Below are 21,470 nucleotides of genomic sequence, written 5' to 3' on the forward strand. Positions count from 1 at the left end.
GCATGTAGCGTCTCAATATAACTCATGTACCAAGCTTCGCCTATCCTCGTCTCTCGTATTTGCCAGTGACTTGAATCTGCGGCGTCTGGAAAACATCCCAGTTATCAGCAGCCGCAGGGTTCCCGAAAGGCTTCAGTGTGGCGAATCGCATGCTATTTGGAAATACTGTTAGCTGACCCTTGGCAAAGCTCAAAGGGTTCATCATGACTTACGTGTAGTTTCCGAGCTCAATCTGGCTTCCGTTGCCAAGTTTTCCGAACCACCAGAACTCATGGTACGACGCCTGGGTCTGAGCATTGCGGTACAAGTCAACCTGAGGGTAAGTCCAGGTGTCATCTGGGTCATAACGAGTGGGGTCAAAGTATGACACGCTGCCAGCTACAACGTGGCTGGTGGCCGGGCCAATATAGCCGTTCTGACCGGGGATAGGCGGGTATTCCCATTGTCTATCGGTCCAACCAGCTTCGTAAATCTGAACACGAGTTAGCCGCCATTGTCACTTTCAGCCGAATGTTGTAGTAGGACTTACATCCCATCGGACTTCCTTGCTGCCCCAAATGAGCTTCGAGTAGATGATGGGGAAATCGGCGACGGACGGGTCGAGATTGAAAGAGTAGACGCTGGCCAAGGTCAGCTGGTACTTGTCCCGAAATCTGAACGGATCGACTCACTAGTCTCTCTGAGTGGTGAAGGGGTACGAGGGACGGTAGATCGGGCTAATCTCTGCCTTCAGGTTCGCACCGAGGCCTTCACTGGAGTCAGTCAAGTCATCAGAGTGTTGGAATCAGCGAGCAATCTCACCTAGGTAAGGCACGGAAAATTGTTCTCCGTTGTTGCCAGAAACTATGACCTTTCCGCTGTAGATAGGCAGAGCAGACGAGTTCCAACCAAGGCCGTCGGGGTTGGGAAAGTTGACACTTTACTCCATTAGCTTTTTGCAACATAGAATGCCCTTTTATAATGTGCATCTCACCTGACAGTCTTGCTCTCGCCCGGCTTCAAAGTGAAGTCCCTCGGCAAAGAGACCTCAACAGGAAGACTCTTGGGCGTCAACTCCGTAAAGCTCTTGAGTCTTTTCTCGCCACCCCAGGGTGCGACGAATGGGTACCAGCCAAGGATTTCCACCCCAGCGGCAGCTTCATATGAGAGCTTGTAGCTCACATCCTTGGCACCGTTGTTGGTTACAGTCACGTCGTGGTAACGACTGAAGTAGTGGGTGTCATTGAGGGCGATTTTCTCAAAGGCAATGTCGGTGGTATAGTTGACGATCTTGAAGGCATTAATGAGACCATTACCAACTTGAGCCACCGATGCAGAGAAGCCGTAGTCGGTGGCGGTTCCGTCGGACCAGGGAAGAGAGGTTCCGCTGGCGATGATTCTTTGATGCAGTGTCTTGGCGAAGCCCTTGCCTGCAAGATGAAATGATCAGCAACGGTCCAAAGATTCTGGCCAATTGGGTGGACTTACCATGTACAGACCGGCCGCCGTGGGCACTGATGTAGAGCGCAGCTACACCGGCTACGTAAGGTGCGGCCATCGAGGTACCGGAAAGCAAAGCGTAGGTGTCATCAAGATAGGTACTGAAGATCTAGGGCAATGTTAGGACGTCTAGCAGGGAGATTTTGGGACGAGTACGACTGACTTGACCACCAGGAGCAGCAATATCGGGCTTGATATCGAGGTCATTCGAAGCACCCCAAGAAGTGAAAGTGTTGGGTCGGCCACCAGCGGGGTATTCCAAGCCAACAACCTGCTCGGGATTAAGAGAAAAGTCCGCGGTGACATTGCCGCCGGCTTGAACCGTCTCAATGATGGCCTTACCAGCTGCGGCGGTGATGAGGGCAATCAGACCAACATCGTCATCGGTTCCGGGTGTGATGATGGGGTTTTCGTTGTTGTAAAATAAGATGTACTCGGCACCAAGGGCAACCAGGTTGGCTTGCTTAGTTGCGAAAGTGCAAGTGCCTCTTCTTACCAAGGGAATGACACCCTTGAGGCTGCGGGTGCCGTTGGGGTAGGGTTCGCAGCCATCCGCTGGGTCGGTAATGTCAAGGTTGAGAGGGACGACCGGCCAGTCAACGATATCGGACGAGAAATAGTAAGTTGAAGGCAAGTATCCAGCCTGTTTGATGTTAGAAATCATGGCATGAGATCCACGAACGAAGGCTGTACCTTGATGGTCTCAGTGTTGCCGTCGAGAACCGATGTCAACTCGAATGGCGAGGCAGGATACTTCTCGGTCTCCACAGAGGCCACGGCGAGAACATTCTTGCCAGAGGAACCACTGCTTCCGAAGAAAGCACCGGCAGCACCCGAGTTGCCATTGGCAATCGTGACTACGACTCCTTCGTCGACCAAGCGAGAAGCGATCTCAGCCCACGCGTTTGTAGACCAGCCACCTGGACCACCAATACTGGCAGTGATAATGTCAACCTGCCTCAATGTCAGTATTACTTGCGTGATTTTTCTCAAGGTCTAGAGGATCCTTACGCCGTCGGAGTAGGCTCGGAGGAAAGCCTCAATGAGAGTAGCATCATCCGTAGCATCCTGCCGCAAGTCAGAAAACAACAGCGAGTATGCAGGGGCACAGACGTCAAGCTCACCAGTTGAGCGAAGACCTTGTATGAGTAAAGCGACGCCTCGGGGGCAACACCACTCCAGCTGTAAAGGGGAATCATTAGTCTCTTATGCAAAGAAATTTCCTGGTGGCCTTACAAGTCATTCTTTCCAGCAATAATTCCTGAAACATGGGTCCCTGTGCGGTGGTCAGATTCGGCCCTGGTACGAAGGGTCAAACGTCTTCATACCATGTCCAAGCTGATCCAACGGATCATCATCTGGGGTCTTGTCTTCGTAGGGCCAGACTACGCATGTTTGTCAGAATGCTCGCGTCTCGCACCTGACTCTGAGACTTACTGCCGTTCCCGACGAGATCGTAACCACCAGCGACCTTGAAACCCGGGCCGAAGCCACCTCCCAGCTGTGTGATGTTTAGCACTCGAAAATATGAAGCGGATGATAAGAGCAAGTAACTCACGGCGGGGTGCGTGTACCAAGTTCCAGAGTCAACAACACCGACTTTGACTCCCTGCCCAAAAATGCCCTTGTCGTGAAGCTTGCTCACGCCGGTGGTGTTGTGCGGGCTGTAGTCACCAGCAGCAGCCTCCTCGATCGACTTGAGGCCCTCAACAGGAGACAAACTGACACGGGTGTTTTGCCAGACGCGAGCGACACCAGCTAGGTTCTGGAGACTGTCAATGTTGTGGCTGTCGGTCTCAATGCTGGCGCCGGAGAAGATGTCGCTCTCAAAGTTCTTGACGACCTTAATATCGGCCTCGAGGGCAACGTCGCGACGGGCTTTGGCTGATCCCTAAACTCGAACATTAGTCTAGGCTTCTGAATTCCTGAGTCAACATTGCATTGACATACCGAGGCATACTCGATGATGTAGCTCTTGGCAATAGGGACAGTAGCGTTGTTAGTCTCATCTGCACCCTCTGGAGCTTGACGAGTAGCGAAAGACTGTGCACTCCCCAGAACGGGAAGCGCAAGGAGACTGGCAATGCTCAGCAGATGCATTATGAGAGTTCACTCAAGATATTGCGCCGCTTGAAGCTCTGTCTCTTGAATAGCAAAAGTCACACCGGTGGGATGAAGCTCTTATAGTCGCGACTTATTGACGGCCCTGGTGACATTCACATCGCCTCAACCGAAATCCGGCTGCGACTCTTTGTTGCAGCGTTACATTGCCGATACGGCCATGGGCAGAGAGATTCCTGGCGATATCGCCATTGTTGTTAGAATGAGCTTCCTTCTTGGGATGGCTAATATGCCGGGGTTGCACGCGGTATCGGACGATGGTGCAGCGCTGACATTGACAATCATACCGTCTTTCTTAAACATGGCGGACATGAATAATGTTCCGGTTGTAGGAAGATCTCATGATAGGCATTAAGAAACACATCGACCCCCGAAAGTGCGTAGCATCTCGTATCCAAAGGCAGCTATAAGCATGCCCTTCGAAGCGTATTTTACGAACGTCGATCATGAGCTTTCATCGCGTTGAACAGCAAACAAGAGAGATGTGCTGTGAGATCAATTGAGGGGTAAACCCGTTCTGTAGTGCTCGATGCTACCCAAGGGATGTTGCCAAGACACTACCCCTGAAGAACAAGGTGCGTTTGATGGCAAATTGCAAGTCGAAATCTCGCAAATCTCGTGTTGCGCTCTCTTCGATAACGACCAACTACGTGACTCGGAAAACGCGCTCTTCGGTCGCTGATTGCGCGAGATGGCACCATTCCTACTTCATAGTGCGATTAGGCTCATGACATGTGGTGTAGCTGGGGGTTAGATGAACTGCAGAGACCCATGGCTGCCAACATGTCACAGCGAAGGGCTGAAAGTGAGCTCGGGCTTGATAAGTATCCGTCGTCAGGCGCCTGCGAGCTGCAGGTTCCTGCATATTATTCTATCAATCACCTCGTGTTCGACATGCGCCTGCAATCCAACCCTTTAAATGGTATCTTGGCCGAAGAAACGGGATCGGATGCAGCGGCCGAACCCTCATCCGGAAAAAGAGCAATCGCATTGAAGTCGGCTGAGCGGCCTCGCGATTTCTTGGCCTTTTCCGAGAGCCGTCAGAGTATACAAGTAAGATGAGCACCAATACGGCGAGTACATGTAGAGCATCCAACGCGGATAAGTATTTATGTCATCAATGTGAATTCGGCGAAATGGCCGGACTTTGGCCCACTTTACCGGGTTTGAAGCCGGGAAAGCCCCCGGGGGGGAGATTCGCGCCACACCCGCAGCTGGAGTAAATCCGGACGAGCCGGTCCGATTGCGACACACTCAAATGTTTCTAGTTGACACTCTAAGATCGCAATCTCTTCTCAGGTGAGCAAATCTCACTGACCGTGAGGTACGAGACGGAGTTTACCAAGACAATGGGTTCCTAATGACATGAGAAGTGCTTCTCGGTGTATGCTTTCGACGGCTCTGATTTAGTGCGGGATTGAACCATTGGATTATCTCAACTAGAATTTGAGCCACGCCATGACTTTATGCTGTGAATTGAGCTTATTCCCGGTGAGTAGCCGACTTCTCCTGGTGTCCCAATTCCTCATCACTGTGCGCAAGGTGACCGGTTCTGCCCTCGCGATTGTGAAGCTCATCCTGCATCATCTCATCCCCAGCAACCTCTCTCATATCCGAATCATCAGCCACATCAAAGCTCCGTCGCAGATGTTCGGGGCCGATAAAGGTCAGCAACAACACGTACGCAAACACACAGCCCATGAAGATGCAGATAACGTTGCCATAATCGTAGCGCTTCGTCGTGCCCTTCGGTGCGAGAGGGAAGTTCTCGCCAAGGCGGGACTCAATGGTGGAGCTGGCCGACGAAACGAGGTTACCCAGCTGGTACGAGGTGCCGACTACAAACGTGCGGAATGCACCAGGGCTGAGTTCCATGAGGTGGATGGGAATGACGCCCCACGCGCCCTGCACGCAGAACTGCTCAAAGAAGGCGGCAGCCATGACTGCCTCGGTCGTGACGAACGTGTAAGGGTACAGCAAGGCACCGCCCACGACACAGCAAACCATGATGCTGAAACGCCGACCGAAGATCTGACTGCAGTAACCGACAGTCGTGCCACCTAGCATAGCGCCCAGGTTCGCGACAACCTGCGTGACGGTGACCATGTCGGCATTGAAGTTGAATTGGTTGGTCAGCATGGTGGGATAGAGATCCTGGCTGCCGTGCGACATGAAGTTGAACCCGGCCATGAGGAGGACCAGGTAAGTCAACAGCAACCAGTGTCTCCGCAGAGCCACTTTACCTTCCTTCAAAAAGGTCGAGGTCACGCTCGTGTGCCCAGCCTCCTCAGCGCGTCGACCGGCCGCCTCGCGGATGCGTTTGTGCTCGATGAAGGTATCGGTCTCGGGCAGCATCAAACGGAACGCGATGAAGAGGACTGGCGGACCGGCTCCGAACCAGAAGAGTGGGCGCCAGCCATGCGGGGTCGTGTTGACCAGCCCTCGGGCAAAGGCCGCGGCCAACAGGTATCCAAAAGCGTACTGATCGGCAGAATGAGAGGTTAGTCTTGTGATGCGACCAACTGAAGGATTCGGGAAAGCGTTGGTGGCTTGGGGGGTGATGGTTTGTTGGCTTGGTTTCGGGGATTAAGACTTACACCTTGTTGTAAGACGCCGGACATCATTCCGCGGGTCTCTGCTGGAAGCTCTTCAAGGGCAGTTGCTGCCGCGTTGCCGTACAGACCGCCCATGGCGATTCCGAAGAGGGCGCGACATGCTAGGAATTGCTCGTAGGTTTGGCAGAAGCCAGTACCCTGCGGAAATCGGCTTGTTAGCTTGGAACACCAAAACAACAAAGATGGCACAGAACAAAGAGCGGACGCTGATGTCACCACTGCCACGCATGGCACTAGCATCCAGGTGACTGAACAACATCAACCAAGAGAGAGAAGCCTGGGGGGAAACGAACGGATTTGCGGAGGGGGGCAGGGATTCCCCAACGGCGCAGCCAAGACGGGAGAGGGGAGAGGGGAAAGCTTGTCTGGCGCCGGCCAGGCTCGGCACATAATTGCCGGTTGAAGCCAATCAAAGTAGCGCAGTTAGAGAGAAGAGATGACGAGTAATTTTTCTTACCAGCTCAAGGATGATGAAGAGGAGGTTGTTCACAATGAAAGGCCATTTTCTGCCGTAGCGATCTGCTGCAATACCGAAGAGGATGGATCCGACGGATCGGAACATCAGCACCAGTGTGATGCCCCAAGTGATGTCTGTCTTGGACTTGTTGAATGTCTCGGAAAGTTCGGTGATGGTGAGGGAGACGGTGAAGAAGTCGAAGGCATCCCAGGTCTATTGAGAAGCGTAAGCAAAGTTGCAATGTGGTGAGCATGACATAGGTAAAGACGGAGGCATACCCAGGCAGCGAAGGCGACAGCGAAGAATGCCCATTGCCTTCTGTTGATCATCTTGACGAGCCTCAGCGGGTTCGGCGCGCTCAGCATAGGCGGTTTGAGGGTGGTGAAGCGTGTCCCCAGATAGCGGCCAACGGACATGCCGTGCCATGGCTCTTGGTCCCCATGGTGCTCAATGTGAGGTCTCTCAGGCTCAACGTGTGTTTTATCGTCCATGATGAGCTGTTGATTCCAGTCGCAAAGGCAGGCTGAACAGTTGAAGATCAGGAGTACTACACCCGGCGTGAATTCGTACGGCACCGCGACGGTCTTATACGAATAACGAGACCTGTCGACGGCATAACCCCGTGAGCACTAACTCAGAAGCGGGGTTATCCATGAGTCAAATACACCTAGAATGATGTAGGGCCGACGAGGGCTGTTACCAGTCCGGGGAGGATGGATGCCGCCCTTCATGTTGGGGGACACAGGGGAGGGCTGGAGAGTTTGGTCAATACATGGGGATAACACGGTGTTTAGATTTGGAGATACACAGCTGAGAACCAAAAAGCCCGCTAATTAAGCTGCCAGGAAGTATCCTCACTTATTGGTAATCTTCTGCAAGACACTGGCCTACAACGTTCCTTCTTACCCTGAAACCAGCATACTGGATATCTGACAAAAGCCTATCGCGAGCTTCTGAATACGCCGAAGTCTGGCCGCATAATTCACCTACTGAGTGACAGCTTCCCCAACCGAGCGTCGTCAACCCCAAATGAGACGAACCCTGGGCAGCAAAACGATGGGATATCAGAGACTGTGCGTCTCGTTGTGACCGTGACATCACATCGAAAAAGGCCAAGACGGCAATGACAAGCGTGCAGCACATCCTTAGGGGGGACATCAAACCCACACACCCTTCACTCTCGATCCCCGGCTGCCGCTGCTAGCCACACAGAACACAAATGATTCTCCTCAATGACCCAACGCACTAACAGGCACTGGATCCTTCCCCATGGACGAACCCCAGCCGCCATTGGCTTGGAATTAGCTTATCAGCTCTTAGCAACAGCCCCAAAGTACCCAAGCTCCACTCGCTCATGGACCGGACGGTCGCTACTAATGCGCACAACAACGGGCGTCAGTTTGCCTTCGCCGGGCCGTAAGCACCACGACAATTTGTGTTTCTGCTCTCGTATTACGTGAAGAAAGGCAGATTGACATGATTCCGTGGCTGATTTCTTACTAGTAAGAAGCTACTCTCTCCAGTTGTTCTGGAAGCACTCGAAGTTGCCCCGCGCTATCGGCGCCGAGATCGGCAGCGACATACCGGGGTTGAGTGGCGCTGGCTGCCGGGCTGTGGGATCACGGTCTTCCTTTCTATCCAAGCTCTTTGCAATCCGAGCAAGGTTCGATGCCCATTAGCGAAGCTATTGCTGTTCCATTTGGAGTCGCATAGCCGCGGAGCCGCGTTTGCGGCTCGGACGACCGGCCGGGAGGTGGCCGTCCATTGCTAACCTGTCTTCGACAGAATCCCGATTATCAGTAGTTGATGAGCCCAGATCAGAGAAGCACACGCGCCAGTGCTACGGTACCATCTTTAAACCCTTGAGCTCTCCAAATATAGGATCGATCAGTCAGATCATGCCAAACATGAGGTTCTCGATCAGATTGGATTATTAACCATGGACTAGGACAAATCTGCCAGCGTTTGTTGGCCATATTTAGGCCACGGGAATCTTGACCCCAGTCTCCTCCTCGAGCAATTTCAACAACTGGTCTTGTCTCTTCTCCTCCTTCGTGAAAGAGACTGGAGTATCTTCCTGTCCGGGAGGCTTGAAGTACTTTCCAGTAACATCTCCACCACCAGTTCCCTCCGCCAGCAAAACATAGCTTGCCACTCCATCCTCCGCCTTTTCAGGTGCGTTAGAACCTCCCATCTTGGTGGGAACCCAGCCAGGATCGACCGAGTTGCTCTTCACATCCGGCCACAGACGAGCGACGGCGTTGGCCAACGTCGTGACGTGCAGCTTCGAGTCGCAATACGCCTGATTCTCATTCCAGCCTTCCTCACCGCGCTCGCGCCACGTAGGATCAGTGAAGCTAGTGTCGCCGCTCTTGTGCAGGCCGGAAGAGATGTACACAATCCTCTTGGGCTTGTGTATCAAGGACGTGAGGATGTAGGGCGCAAAGACGTTGACTGCAGTCAAGCTTGGCAGTCCGAGATCGGTCTTGCGATACGGCCCGCGGTAGAGACCTGCATTGTGGATGACGACGTCGAATGTTCCCAGTTTGTTGGCGTCTTCGGCGAGTTTCTTGATCTCTGCAATCTTAGAGAGATCGCCGATGAGAACTGTCTCGGCGCCTGGCACGGCGGTCTTCGCATCTTCAGCTCGCTGCGCGTTGCGGGCGTGAATGACGACTTGATGGCCGTTTTTGAGGAGGGTGCGGGCGGCGACTGCACCTAGGCCGTCAGAAGAGCCCGTGATGAGAATTCGTGCCATTTTGCCGATGATTGATAGAATGATTCGTCTTTCGAGATGGCTATGGTTGATATGATCTTGAGTAGGACGCAGTTGTAAAGTCTCAGAAGGCGTTTGAGCAGCTGAGTAATAGGGAAGCGGACTGGAAGGTTAAATCCGCGTATCATCAATAATCGCGAGTCGCGAGCGGGGTCCGGGTTCGGGCGTAAACTGTGGGGTTAGGATTTCGAAGATGATCGAAGGATGTGAGACTCGATCACGTCATCCCGTTATTGAAATAATTACCGAATTCACCAAAGATTCAAACAGATCTAAATTTTCCTGCTTAGTTAGAGTACTTTGGATTGACCTGAATCCTTGAAGAAAAGATTACCAAACGAATAATATGATCAATTCTTTCATTGAAGCTTGAGATATACGAGCTATTGGATTTTATCAGTACCAAAGTATAGCGACTCTCCCTTCTGTGTATATGAATTACTCTCATTGCTGAAATTCCTTTCCTGAATATGGAATAACGGAACTTTGCAAGTGTCGCAATTTTCGAGGAGCTTCAAAAATACTCTAGGCGTTAAGCAATCACTCCTCAACTTTCAGCTGCTGGGAGCAAATGATGCTTCCTATGAAAACGAAAAAACTATCCAACGCCCGGGTAAATGGCCAATACTCAGTAAGAGAACGTCTCTATGTTATGAAGTACCATGGACAACACTGGTTCAAGCAATACTAACCTTGGTCTTCGTAAGACTGTTCGATTATCACGAGCGCGCACCAGCTACTGCCTCAGGAAACGATCCTCCCCAGCACAGTATCTAGAGTCCGAGAATGCTGCTTGGAAAGAGATGAAAGGCATTGCTGGCCTGACCACAAGCCCGAACGATGTGGACACTTCACGCTATGCAATCCTTTGTACTGCCCAGGCATTTCTGCCTGGGAATGAATGAATTCTTGGAGATTCTCAAAAGGAAAGGTGCATATCATACGTTAGTAATATTCAAGTAGCTCATAGCGCGTACTTGTGGCCAGTCATAATGAGCACATGAAAGGCAAATATATCTGAAGTATTTGGGCACTGACACTCGGTCAATTCCTTTCGCTGTCTCGCGCTCCTGCATATATGCTTCCGGCATATCCTCTCACCCATGATATCCTTGGTCAAAAGTTTTAGATCCATTACGGTAGAAAGCTATCAGTATGTTCAAGGGCATTACGATGTTCAGCACATCATCTTGTAGAAGATCGGGCTTGGCGTTTAATCTTAGTTTGTTCCTGGATGTTACTGCGAGTATGATAGAGCACGACTGTCGGATTGGAAGTCCAATTCGACCGCAGCGTACGGCCGACTGCGCAGGGGCCAATTGGGGGCCCTATTTACGATTATTATAACTAGCCTAACCTACGGTTAGAACCTCCTTTTTATACCTACGCAAATATTTATATAGTTTAATTAATCTCTTCGTTAACTACGGTTCGAACTAACTACCCTATAATAGGGATACTAATACTAATTAATAATTAAATTCTACTATCGTAGATCGGTAAGGTATCTCGTTATATAAAAAAGACGACCTCTTAATACCGTACGGGATAGGAGATTCGTACTAATTAACCTTACGGAAGTAAATAAAAAAAGAGGTAATTCTCGAATACTATATAGAATCGAGTAATTATAGCCCTTTACTACTTACGAGAGGTCGACGTCTACTACGTTAAAATATATTAATTAATAAAACTACTTAAGTAACTAGCCTTTTACTATTACCCCAAGTAGCTTTTTTATTAAACGACTTTTCTATAGCCGGCCCGTAATTAGAAATTAACTAGTTAAATTAGTAAAAAAAAATACTTACGTAACGACTACCTACTTAATTAATTAGTATAATAAACGAGCTTAATAATATAGTATAAAAGAGTACTATATAATTAAAAAAGGGGATCTCTAAATATAAATATTCTTACTTAGTAATAAAAGTAACCCTATAAGAGTTATTAAGCTAAGAGATCTACGGTATATAAAAAAGTCTATTATTATAAAGATCATATAGGTACGACCTTAAGCCCGCGATCTAAACGACCTCTTTATAGCTCCCTTAACTACCCCTCGGGTATTACTTAGGAATAAAGTATAGGGGACGGTTTAATAAGGGAGGAGGGGATTTAGAGGTCTTAATAGTATCGAGTTAAGAGTATTATAGATCTTAGAGATTAATTTAAGAAAAAGGCGGCTACCCTAAAGTAGTCCTGCGACCTCTTATTAAAATTATCATTAACTTAAGAAAAGGCTAAAAAAACAAGGATTTAAAAAGAAAAAAAAAAGAATCCTCTAAAGGGCTACTAAAGGGCTTTTTTTTATACTAGCTCCTAGTACGAGATTATTAATTTCGAAAAATTAACTAAGTAATAAAAGGGATCGCCGGTAAGTAATAATTACCTAACTATAATTAAGCTATAAAAAAAACTACCTAAAAAATATAAAATAGAGTACTAAGAGGCCGTAAAAAATAAGATCTTTAAAATATCTAACCTTACCGCGTATAAATAATAAGTAGGCATTTTTAGTAAGTCCTTAAAATCTACGATCTTACGAAAAAAAGGGCTTAACTTCGTTAACTATACTTAACGGCCTATATAGTTCTTAATAGCCTATATAGCTCCTTTACGAGCCGCCCGGCGTCTACTTTTAACTATTTTTATAAAATACTACCCTAGAAGAGGTAGGTTAAGGAAGGATGCTATTTAAAGATTATAAAGAGCACGAGGCTTAGGAGGCTAGAAGTATACGGGATAGCGGAAATTAATAACTAATAAAGATCCTAAGACTAATTACTATATCTTTTTATAATAATATAAACGTCTACCGCTACTATTATTAAAAAGAACTACTAAAACCTACCTTTTTATATTAAATAAAAAAGAAGATCTTAGTAAGTACGATAGCTAGCGATTTAGAAGGGTAGTAATAATTATTAGAAATAATAAAAACGAGAATAGTAGCGAGATAGTAAGAGGAAGCGGGAATTTCTTAGACCTTAATAAATTTATTAAGTAGCGAAAATATAGATTTACTACGACTAGCGCGCGGATTAGATATATCCTTATTAAAATTAAATATATTAACGACTATTAATACGGGTATAAACTAGAGTACGACCCTTAGCGAGTTAGAGTAAAAAAGAAGAAGACGAAACCCGATCCTAGATAGAATCCTAATCCTTTATAAGTAGGTAAATATTAACCCGGACTATTAGGGGACGTAGATATATAGAATTATAAATTAGCCTAATAGTAAATAAATTAACGTAGTATTAATCTATTTAACTAAGGTTTATAAGAAAAAGGGGCTATAAGGGTAACCCCTATTTTATAAAATCGTAAACGACCTTAGTTACTAACTAAATAAATAGTTCGCAAGCGCAAGCTTAGGAATTATAAAAGTAGTTAATAGATTCTTTTATAGGCAAGGGGTATTACTAGCGCAATTATAATTATAAGAGCTATATAAAATATTAGTAACGATAATTATAAAGGAGGAATTCGTACTATAGAACTAGGTATAGGTTAATAGAGCGTATAATCGCTTTAACGAATTTAAAAAAAAGATAAACGACCTAAATTTCCTTTTTATAATTACTAACGGAAATTTATTGTTATAAAAGGATATACCGGGGTAAAATATAGTATTAAAAGTACGATAATTAATAATTCTACTTATTTTAATTTATAACTCGTTACCGCTACTAACGCGAAATTCGGCGCCGATCGGTTAATAAGAAAAGAGGTAAACGACCCGAAGTTATTAATAGTACGTAGCGACGTAAGGATTATATATAAATACTAAAAATCTAATAATAAATACGAAGTAATTTATAAACCTTAAAAAGATCTTTTTAAAAGAGAAATTATATTCTAGGGGGGAGTATACGGTCTTATAAGAAACCCTAACGATATTTTACGATTATTATAAAAAAGTTAGAATTAGGGAATACTAATACTATTTAGTAATTAATATCGTACTCGTAAGTAAAGCCTCTAATTATTATTACGAAGCGGTACGTAATCTCGATCGAAACGACTTTTTTAATATAATTAACGTAATCCGAAGCTGCTTCGAGACCTACGATAAGAACTTAAAGCTCTTATTTAAGCTACGAGCGATTTTTTTTATATTTATAGCTAGGATAATAGAGGGTAAATCGCGAGTAGAGATCTTTAAAAAGCTTATTAATCGAATTAATAAGCTAGCGAAAACCTAGCTAAATAAAAGGATAAATAAGCGAAAAGTCGGATATTTTTATATTATAGTCTAGCGTATATTAAAAATAAAAATAACCCTATACTAAGTACCTAAAGACTACGAGACGCTCTACTCGAAGCTAAGATCTAGCTTTAATATTAAGGTAAAAATGCCGTACTAAACTTACCTCTAAGTATATAACGGCCCTTACTAATAATATTAAGTCGATCGAACGTATAATAAAAAAAGAAAAGAGGCTAAATATAATAATCGCTAATAAGGAGGCCTAGATTTATTAAATAAGTAGAGATTTAACTTACGGGTAAGGTAATAAAAGAAGTAATACTATATTTATAAAAAGGATAAATATTAGTTAAGTAACTATTCTAAAGAAGAGCGTACTAAATCGTACGAATAGTATAAAAAGTCGAGGGTAATAGATAGTAAAACTAGCCCTCGTTAGTTTAACTAATTCTTTATTATATATAAGGGCAGATCTGGGGGCACGGAACTTAGCGATAGTAGTTAAAATAGCGGCTTAAAGTATATACCCCCTATAAGAGATTTAAAAAATAAGGAAGATCTTACTCCCTATATTAACGAATTAGATTATAATAAAATCGACGATATTAACTACTCTTTTTTCGCCCCGTTAGCTTCTAGAGGATATATAAGGCTAAACGAATAGAGGGTAGTAAAAGCTCTTAATAAGTAGGTTTTTATTTATAGATAGTAAGGGAAGGTCCTTTAAATAATAGATATAGAGGCAGTTAAAAGGGTAAATTTAATAGGGCTAAAGCCTATTCTCTTAATAATTAAGGAGAAGACGCTATTTTTTTTAATATTTAAAAAAAAGGAACATAGTACTAAGTAAATCTAGGGGTAGCTAGAGGGGTCCTTTTTATACTACTTAGATCCCTCGAATACTAAGCTTATATAAGTATTTTATACGAGCAAAAGGTACGGCCTAGACGACTTTTATAAGATTATTTTAGATACTAGAGTATTATAATAGTTAACTAAAAGAAAAGGGCAATTCTAAGCGTTATAAAAAATTGCGCTAATAACGCTTAATACGTCGACGGTAGGTATTATGAGGATTAGTTTTAGCCTAAGTAAAGAAATCGTTACCCTAGGTATAATAGAAGTAGAGACGTATTTCGAAACGATAACTTTTTATATTTTACCCGTTAATACCCTATTTCTCTTATATCTAAAAAATATGTTACGAAGGTAACTTTGTTTACCTTATTATTCGCCTTATTATCAATATTACGTAAGCAAACTACATACCATATTAATCTACGACTTCTGTAGATTATTATAGGTATTGATTATGTAAGCAACACTGCTTATATAAGCTTACGTGAGCAATGGAAAGTACTGGAAGGTAACTGAATAATCTGGAATTTACTCGAGGCGGAATTACGTACTACGATTACGCATTCACTTACGTATACGCTTATTAATTATATCATAATTAATAAGCAATGGAATATTCTAGTAGGAGGTTTTTATGCCTATACATAGGCGTGTATTTGCCTACCTAGACCTTTCGTTAAGCAAGCAACTTCTTATATAGTAATTCAACTATATTACTCTCTTTACTACAAAAACCTCTTTTATATACGCTTATATCCCCTATATTCATATATTCTTGCTTCTATATGAATATTCACTTTTTATATTCTTTATAAGAATATCCCGCATTACCTCGTTAAAGCTATACGTGCTAGAAAATATAAATCGACTAGGCATTATATTCGATAATATAAAGAATAGAATCTTTAATAATAAGCACTTTAAAATAGTTAAATAACGATAGGGGTATGCGTTTATAAAACTTACTAATAATACGAAGTTAATTAATTACCTAACAGAAAGTGAGCTTAGAAGACTATATTAGAGATTCGGGTACCCGTTAGTTACGAGGCTATATAACCTCTTAAAGTAATTAGGTAATAATAATATCGAAATAGGGGCGCTAAAGTAGTTAACGAAAATATACTACTAATACTAAATAAATGCGCAGAGCCTACGTAGATTTAAATTTAAATTACGTAATGAGCTTAACTTTAACTAGGAAATTGTCGTTAATATCTTTTACGTAAATAGTCGGCTAGTACTATATATAATCGACGTAGTTATATCCTTCTAAGTAGGGTAATTCCTCTGGGATTTATAAATAAAAATAGTATAGGTAGCTTTATAAAAAAGCTAGATTAATATATACTAGGGACCGCTAGACGGTATTAGAACTAACGCTAGTACTAGCTTTAAGTTAGTAGAATTTAAGGATAATATAACGGCTTATAGTATATAGTTAAAAGTCGTACTTATTAAAGCGTATTATAGTATTAGAAAGGTAAAGAGGGTATATTAGTAGTTAAAAAGGGCGTTTAGAATTATTAAAAAGGAAAATCCGGATTTTACTAACGACGAATACCTCTAGATAGTACTTAAATACTATAACGATACTATGGGGCCTAACGGACTTATACTAACGCTATTAGTATTTAGAGTATATTTAAAAACGACTTTAGTCTTACTACCGTTACTAAGTATAAGTTAACGAGCCCGAGTAGTTAAAAAAATAATATAAGTACTACGCAAAGTGAGTATAAAAAGGTAAATTAATAAGGTAATTACTATGCGTAATAGGCCCGATATAGGGGATAATTTAGATATATTACTAAATTCGGATATACGAGTATAGTACGAAATTACTTAATAATAGGCTAGGCTATATAAGTTAATTTTTGTTAATAAGCGCTCTTATATAGTTACGAGAGATTATAACTAGCTACTTAAAGTATTAATTACGGTAGTTAGACCGTATTATATAGATCTTAACGAGGTAATTTCTAACTTATAAAAAGAAGAAGAGCCAGGGGAAACTATATAACCCGCGGTAGAGGTATAGGAAATTATTTTTAACGAAATCGTCGTAGTAATACTAATAGACGATAAGAAAGAGGAAATTGCTAAAAGGGTACTAATATTACTAGCGAGACGTTATAAAAGATTACGATAGTAAGCCCTAACGCGGTAATTTATTATTAGTAACGAGGTAATTAATACCTTTTATATAGTAAAAAAGAAAGCTAATTTCGAGCTAGTAGTTAAACTACGTAAAGAAGGCGTAATTATAACTATTAGAAAGCCGTATAAGGGATTAGATCTTATCAAAGTAAACACTCTTCGTAATCGAGGGGTCTATCGATTTATCCTATACGACTTAAAAAAATATATAAACCTCTACATATTTAAATTACAAATAGTTCGTAAAATTAAAAAGAAAGGAATACCCTAGCCGTACGAGAAGTTTAGATACGTAATTTAGGGGTACGGTAACGTTAAAAAGGCGACGTTATTTATATAATCGCTTACTATATAGCGCTATAGCTAACGATTAATAATAGTATTAATAATATCGCTGCGGAAGAAGGGATATAAAATTTAGAGCTATAATATTACCTAGGCCTATACCCAATCGGCTATAGGGCTTATAAAGAAAATCCTAGCCTATCTACTAAAAAAAATGGCTAGTAAGTACCTAGAAAGTACGATTATTAAAGTGCTTAAGCTACTATATAAGCTTATAAAATCGGGCACTTATTAATAAGCTACTTACTACGATTTTTATATTAATTAATTATTAATAGTTACCTCTACGTACGACCCGTACTTATTAGTTACGGAATATAAAAGTAACTAATTTAGGATCGTCGGAATATAAACCGACGATATATTAAGCCTATCTAATATTAATTTTATAAAGAAGGAGGATAAGGAGCTTTAAAAAGTAGGCTTCGTAGCGAAGTTAAAAGAGGTCCTTATAATAAATACCCCCTTAGTATTTAATAACGGGATTTTTATAATTAAAAAGGAAATTGTTATTTTTTAATAAAAGGGGTAGGGCGAGGAGATTAACCTCGTTAATTTAAATATAATTAATATTAAAAAGCGGTATAAGGCTAAGCTTGCGCAAGGGGTATATATTATAAATATTTATTAGCCTAAGGTAATTTTTAATTATACTAAGGGAGCGCAAGCTATAGATCTAACTAAACGAGACGTTAAGGTACTTAATAAGCGGCTTAAGTAGTAATAAACGAATCTTAATCGAGGTCTTATTTACTACTTAATTAACCTTGCGACTAATAAGCTCTATGTCTTCGTTAATAAGTTATTTATAAATAATAACGACCTTATTTTATAATTAAGGTATATTATTATCCTAGCTAACGAGAGTACAGGCGAGAGCGAATTTACTATATATAGTAATATAATCTATTACTCGTTAACTAAAAATAAGCGGGTAACGAGAAGTATATTAGTATTAGAGGTTTATAATATAATTAACGGCGTTAACTTCTTTTATACGATTTTAATAATACTAAGGAAGATTACCGATCGAATTAGCTTTTTACCTATTCTAATAGTTATTCATACCGATTTTTACTTACTATACGAATACCTTATTAAATTAAGAACGACGAAGAAAAAGAGGCTTATAATCGATATTATAGCCCTTAGGTAATTATATAAAAGGCGCGAGATACTTAAGATCTATTAAATTAATAATAAAGATAACCTCGTAGACGCTTTTATAAAAGTAGTACTAAATAAGGGATTAGAGTAATTCGTAAGTAGTAGAAAAGTTATTATACGAATAGAGGGATAGGTTATATAAAAAGAGTAAAGAAAAGGGGAAAAAGGAGACGACTTAATAAACGGGCCCGAGGTCGAATTATACCTCTAACTATAGCGGCTAAATCGATAAAAAAAAGAGAAAGTTAGTATTAAATTAGAAATTTAATTTAACCGCGGCGTACGGCTAACTATATAGGGGCTAATTAGGGGCCTTATTTACGATTATCGTAGCTAGCCTAACCTACGGTTAGAACCTCCTTTTTATACCTACGTAGATATTCATATAGTTTAATTAATCTCTTCGTTAACTACGGTTCGAACTAACTACCCTGTAATAGGGATACTAACAACGACATACTTATATGTGTTTGTTGGCCTCTGAGGTATTTTTCTCGCGAATCCTGGCATTTGTAGTCTAGAGCATAATCATCTGTTACAGTCTTTAAATGACAGAGTGAGCGCAAATATAAACTACTGTTCCCATTTGACCGAATAATGTCGGCGTGGCTGTGTTAAAGTTCAAAGGTTTTCTAGACCAGCAACACCACCACTGGAGGTTTGTACTTCTTGTACGTTGATGAGCTTCATGCCGTGCAATTCCCAGCGTCGTACTGTCTTCAATGCCTGTGCTGATCGCACGAAGATTCGGCTTCGCGACACCAAGTCGAAAATCCGGGATTTTGCTTCGATTAGTGATTTCTTCCAGAGGAGCGATACTCACATGATGTAAGAATGTTCAGATATACCTATGGGAGTGCTTAATGTTGAGCTTTATTCTTTAAGTTCTATGGACCTAAAAAATACATGACTATTCACTGCCACTCTTTCTTTCCTGCGAAGCGCGCTCAGTAAGAGGACCGCAATAGCAAAAATACTACCCTCCAATCACCGCCGATGGCGAATACCACGACTTGCAAGTTGCAGGTACATGCTAGCACATTTTACTCTTACAAGGCCGGTCAGCGATATGAAGAATCTTTTCATCGTCATATGAATTCGTATCTGGCGCCGCAGGGTCGTCTGTCTTTGTACAAGTGCCCCACCACCACTCTTCACCGAAATGCGCTGCGGCCTGATCGCGACGAAGAGTCGCGTTGCCTTGCGATGCCTTCCATCTATAAATGAATTTGGGCGAGGATATCCTGCCAGCAGCTCCCGCTATTCTGCCACCAAGTGTGGCTGCGGCAGCCCCTACCTCCGGGCTCGGAGCCCAGCTGCCCATACCCACCCACCTACCCACCTACCCACCTACCCACCTACCTACCTACCTACCACACTTACCTCCAACTACCACTTCGTCGACCTCGCCGTCGACCTCGCCGTCGCTGCCGCTACCGCTACCGCTACCGTCAATTAAAGCTATTCCTAACGTCAATATGCCACAAAAAGAGAATAATCGCGAAGTTAACAATCCCTTCGTCTACCAATACGACTACCCACTTTACGGCCAGCGCTTCTCTACCCTACCCGAGGCCAGAGCAGCACTTAACGAGGCTACCCACGAGCCAGCGGTCGCGATCGAAAGCAGCAACGCCTCGCAGAGTTAACCCACCCGAATAAACGTCGCAAATCCTCAACCTCGTTACAGACTACCGCTGGCAGATCGCTGCCAGCCTTTCGAGCGAGTCAATTGGGCAGCTGGGTAGCTGCCCAGCTGGGCAATTAGGCCAATTCGACGGAATCGTCGACTTGGGCTAACGCGTCGATTGCCGTACTTTTTACCAAAATAATTCAAGTCAATTGCCGGCCTCTGATTGGCTCAATCCATTCGAATGCTGACTACGCAGAGCCCAGCTTACGTGTGTGCCCGAGACCGGCGGTCGTGTGGCGGCCGCAGCCACACTTGGTGGCAGAATAGCGGGAGCTGCTGGCAGGATATCCTCGCCCATGAATTTTCCATTCCGTCGTGTGACTGTGGATTACTCGGGTGCCCCATTCACGACCCAACCAATCGAGTTCGAGAAGAACGTGAAAAGCTTTCGTTTAGCAGAGCACACGAGGCAAGATGCCATGCCTCTCTTGCTAGGAATGTGAGCAGAAGATCGATTAGAGATTGGCCAGGAACATGTTCTGTGACTCGAAAGAAGGTCGCGTAAGTCAGGGGGGACATTGCAGCAGCGTGGTAGGAGCAAACTTCGAAGGATACGGTTGCGGGGGCGGCTTTGCCTCCGCTCGAGCTGCGAATGTGATGAATCGGGAAAGCTGTCCGACGCGTCTGCGTCTAGAGGAACGCCCGATGCCTAGAGCCCCGAAAGAGTAAAGTAGATGAACCCTACGTTCTTGTTATCGGACATGGGGACAAAACGAGTTAGCTTGGCTCTTGGAGAACTGTAGATGTAGGACTACGTAAATCGTAAAAAGTGGCAGATTTATAATCCATGGCTGGGCTGTGGTTGGTGCTGAGTGCAAGCGTTCGCCGGCAGAGTTGTTCGAAACAACAACTGAATAAACCTCATCATATATCGCGCATGTCCAATACCATTCTAGCCTTGATCGGATTTAAAGTTGGAGAAATATTCGGTACTTTCTAGCTTCGTGCAATTCTGCGAATTGAATTCCTTAAAGTCTTGCCCCCCGAATTGGCTCATGTTTCTTTGTTGGACCAGCCGCCTGGCTAGGTCTTACCCAAGTCTCACCAAGCATGTCAACTCGGACTCCTTTGAGGCCTGTGTTTCCAGCTGCCAAGGGTATTTTGACCCCAGTGGGCTTAGCTCTGCCTTGCTTGACACCTTGCCTAACTACTTATGCTGCATGCTAGTGACGGCCCTGGATGTGATTATTGTGATAACGCTCGAACTATCGCCCGCAACTGCACTACACGAAAGTTTTGAGCTGGGGCCACTTCCCCATAGGAACCCTTCCGACACTATGATCACGTACTTGACAGCGCCATTCACGGCAGTTGTTGTCGTGGTTGCCCACGGCCAATCTTTCCTACCCACGGTCGCAGTCGCCCACCACGATCGCAACAGTTTATAATTATCACATGGAACAGACATCTGCGCCTGGAACTCATTACAACCAAGAATAGACTGCCTTAATCATTATTGACCAACTACAGCCTTAGCAATTGATCGCCATGCCTGCGCTATAAGTGCCGTGCGGGCTGTGGGTGAGTGCGCTATGTGACTCGTGCGCACCTCTACCAGGGGGAAGTTTAGACTTGTGGCT

General features: G+C 43.8%; 5 protein-coding genes across 5 annotated transcripts; 2 read left to right on the top strand and 3 right to left on the bottom strand.

The window, feature by feature from the left end:
• Nucleotides 1–40: 40 nt before the first annotated feature.
• On the bottom strand, nt 41–3,579 carry CLUP02_15659 (subtilase; the record flags this gene model as incomplete). Its single annotated transcript, XM_049294583.1, has 16 exons — nt 41–152; nt 213–472; nt 530–620; nt 672–747; nt 802–917; nt 974–1,409; nt 1,468–1,588; nt 1,643–2,122; nt 2,173–2,433; nt 2,491–2,547; nt 2,604–2,661; nt 2,716–2,755; nt 2,808–2,864; nt 2,917–2,980; nt 3,038–3,370; nt 3,430–3,579. The coding sequence occupies 16 exons, from the start codon at nt 3,577–3,579 to the stop codon at nt 41–43; spliced, it is 2,712 nt and encodes a 903-aa protein (XP_049151729.1).
• Nucleotides 3,580–5,082: 1,503 nt separating this feature from the next.
• Nucleotides 5,083–7,403, bottom strand: CLUP02_15660 (H+ symporter family protein; the record flags this gene model as incomplete). Its single annotated transcript, XM_049294584.1, has 5 exons — nt 5,083–6,081; nt 6,198–6,353; nt 6,673–6,885; nt 6,951–7,195; nt 7,307–7,403. 5 exons carry the CDS (start codon nt 7,401–7,403, stop codon nt 5,083–5,085), a joined length of 1,710 nt encoding a protein of 569 aa, XP_049151730.1.
• Nucleotides 7,404–7,904: 501 nt separating this feature from the next.
• On the top strand, nt 7,905–8,475 carry CLUP02_15661 (uncharacterized protein; the record flags this gene model as incomplete). The annotated part of the gene is made up of 3 exons (XM_049294585.1): nt 7,905–8,128; nt 8,176–8,425; nt 8,458–8,475. 3 exons carry the CDS (start codon nt 7,905–7,907, stop codon nt 8,473–8,475), a joined length of 492 nt encoding a protein of 163 aa, XP_049151731.1.
• Nucleotides 8,476–8,650: 175 nt separating this feature from the next.
• On the bottom strand, nt 8,651–9,430 carry CLUP02_15662 (short chain dehydrogenase; the record flags this gene model as incomplete). Its single annotated transcript, XM_049294586.1, has 1 exon — nt 8,651–9,430. One exon carries the CDS (start codon nt 9,428–9,430, stop codon nt 8,651–8,653), a length of 780 nt encoding a protein of 259 aa, XP_049151732.1.
• Nucleotides 9,431–10,065: 635 nt separating this feature from the next.
• Nucleotides 10,066–10,353, top strand: CLUP02_15663 (uncharacterized protein; the record flags this gene model as incomplete). The annotated part of the gene is made up of 2 exons (XM_049294587.1): nt 10,066–10,079; nt 10,131–10,353. The coding sequence occupies 2 exons, from the start codon at nt 10,066–10,068 to the stop codon at nt 10,351–10,353; spliced, it is 237 nt and encodes a 78-aa protein (XP_049151733.1).
• Nucleotides 10,354–21,470: the final 11,117 nt, after the last annotated feature.

Source organism: Colletotrichum lupini, chromosome 8 (assembly GCF_023278565.1).
Source record: "Colletotrichum lupini chromosome 8, complete sequence".
NCBI lineage: Eukaryota > Fungi > Ascomycota > Sordariomycetes > Glomerellales > Glomerellaceae > Colletotrichum > Colletotrichum lupini.